A 1,599-nucleotide genomic window follows, 5' to 3' on the forward strand; every position below is an offset into this window, starting at 1 on the left:
TGACCCCAGTATTCTTTCCTGCCATGACAGGGGGTCGGACTAGATGATCTGCTTAGGTCCCTTCCGACCCTAGAAACTATGAAACTTCTTTCTTTCTTTTTCACCCAACAGTGCTGGCAATGTGCTACATGCAGACAGGTTTCTGTCCATTTTTATTTAGTGAGTTCTGCTCTTTGGTTTTCTGACTCCATGTTTCTAGTCCTTCTGCAGAATTTCTTATCACAGAAGGTGGCTTGCTTAGGATTATATTTTCCTTTCTTTAATTAGTTCTTTTCTTCTTTTACATAGGAGTATTTAAAAAAAATAGCAGTAGCTTCAGAACTCCTAACTATTTCAGTTTAGTGGAGTTTCCATTTATGGCCCAATGGAAACTGATAGTGGGGATATTCATGTTTCTGATTAATCACTGGGTATATTAAGAGTGACTGTAATTCAAGAAGAAACTATCCCATCTTTCTGCAGCACTCAGACTTCACTATCAGCTTCACTGATTCCCATTGAGATCAATGCACAGATTCTTCCAAAGTCTTTAAATCCTGATCTAGGAAGCATTCTACACAGAATTAAAAAAAAGTAGCAAAGCTTGGCAGTCTACAGATTTAAATGGTGAGCATATGTCCCTGTACAACCATTTCCTTCTGATTTTCCATCAGTTAACAACTGATAGGCATAAGAATAAGTATCATATTTATACAGATGTAAAAATGCAGAGCTTAACAGTGGGATTTTCAGGACTACCAATGAGATTCAGGAGCTGGCCCCAAGCTGCACATAGAAGAAACCAGTATCACAACTGAAATTAAAGCTCAGGAACTTCTGGCTCACTGTCCTGTTTTCAGGCAACTAGTTCACGTAACCATAAGAAGTTCAGAAACTACAGTCCAACTTGGAAAACTATTTTTTTTTCACAGACATATGCGATCTAAAGTGCAGAGAGGGTTTTAAAAGCCTGGTTATAGCTCTCAGGATCCCAATAATAATCTGGAAGTTATATTTTTGTACATAAAATTATAAAATCATTGTGAAACTTACCACAGATGTAAGAGCCATCTGAAAACTGTAGATTCGTGCAAGGCCAAAGTCAGCTAATTTTATCTGTCCACTACTGGTTACAAGGATGTTTTGTGGTTTCAGATCACGATGCACCACTCGGTGTGAATGCAGAAAATCCAGCCCTCGTAACAGCTGAAGCATCATATCCTAAATAGATCAATACACACTTATCAAGACAAGGTGACAAACAAGCAAATATCACTTCCTCCACATGACTCAAAAGGCAATGACAGACTATTGCTACAGCCAGATGGTTTGAACAGGTATGCATATCGAGCTTATTTTTTGCTTTTAGTTGAATTATTTAACAAAATCATAAACACTGATCAACATATTTTTAAAAATATATAGATCAAAATTCTGCTATGTGGCAAAACAAACTTCAAGAGCAGACTGCCTAGGTCAGAAGATGGCATGACAGCTGTTCTGAGCTTCAGTTCAATCTACTCAGCACTTAACTGAAGAGGGATATTGTTTTCATAAATATTCTAGCCAATTGGCAGTCAAGAATGATGGGGGTGGGGGTAGGGACAAAGGCCTGCCTCT

At 38.1% G+C, this 1,599-nt stretch overlaps 1 protein-coding gene across 1 annotated transcript in view; it reads right to left on the reverse strand.

Annotated features, from left to right (window-relative positions):
* CDK6 (cyclin dependent kinase 6) overlaps nucleotides 1-1,599 on the reverse strand; it is a 369,693-nt gene that overhangs the window by 286,906 nt on the left and 81,188 nt on the right. Inside the window, exon 4 of the mRNA XM_019531060.1 lies at nucleotides 1,033-1,200. Within this exon, the coding sequence (XP_019386605.1) occupies nucleotides 1,033-1,200 (168 nt within the window). The remainder of the gene's footprint in view (nucleotides 1-1,032; nucleotides 1,201-1,599) is intronic.

The sequence above is a fragment of the Crocodylus porosus genome, unplaced genomic scaffold, assembly GCF_001723895.1.
Source record: "Crocodylus porosus isolate Cpor-Errol unplaced genomic scaffold, CroPor_comp1, whole genome shotgun sequence".
NCBI lineage: Eukaryota > Metazoa > Chordata > Crocodylia > Crocodylidae > Crocodylus > Crocodylus porosus.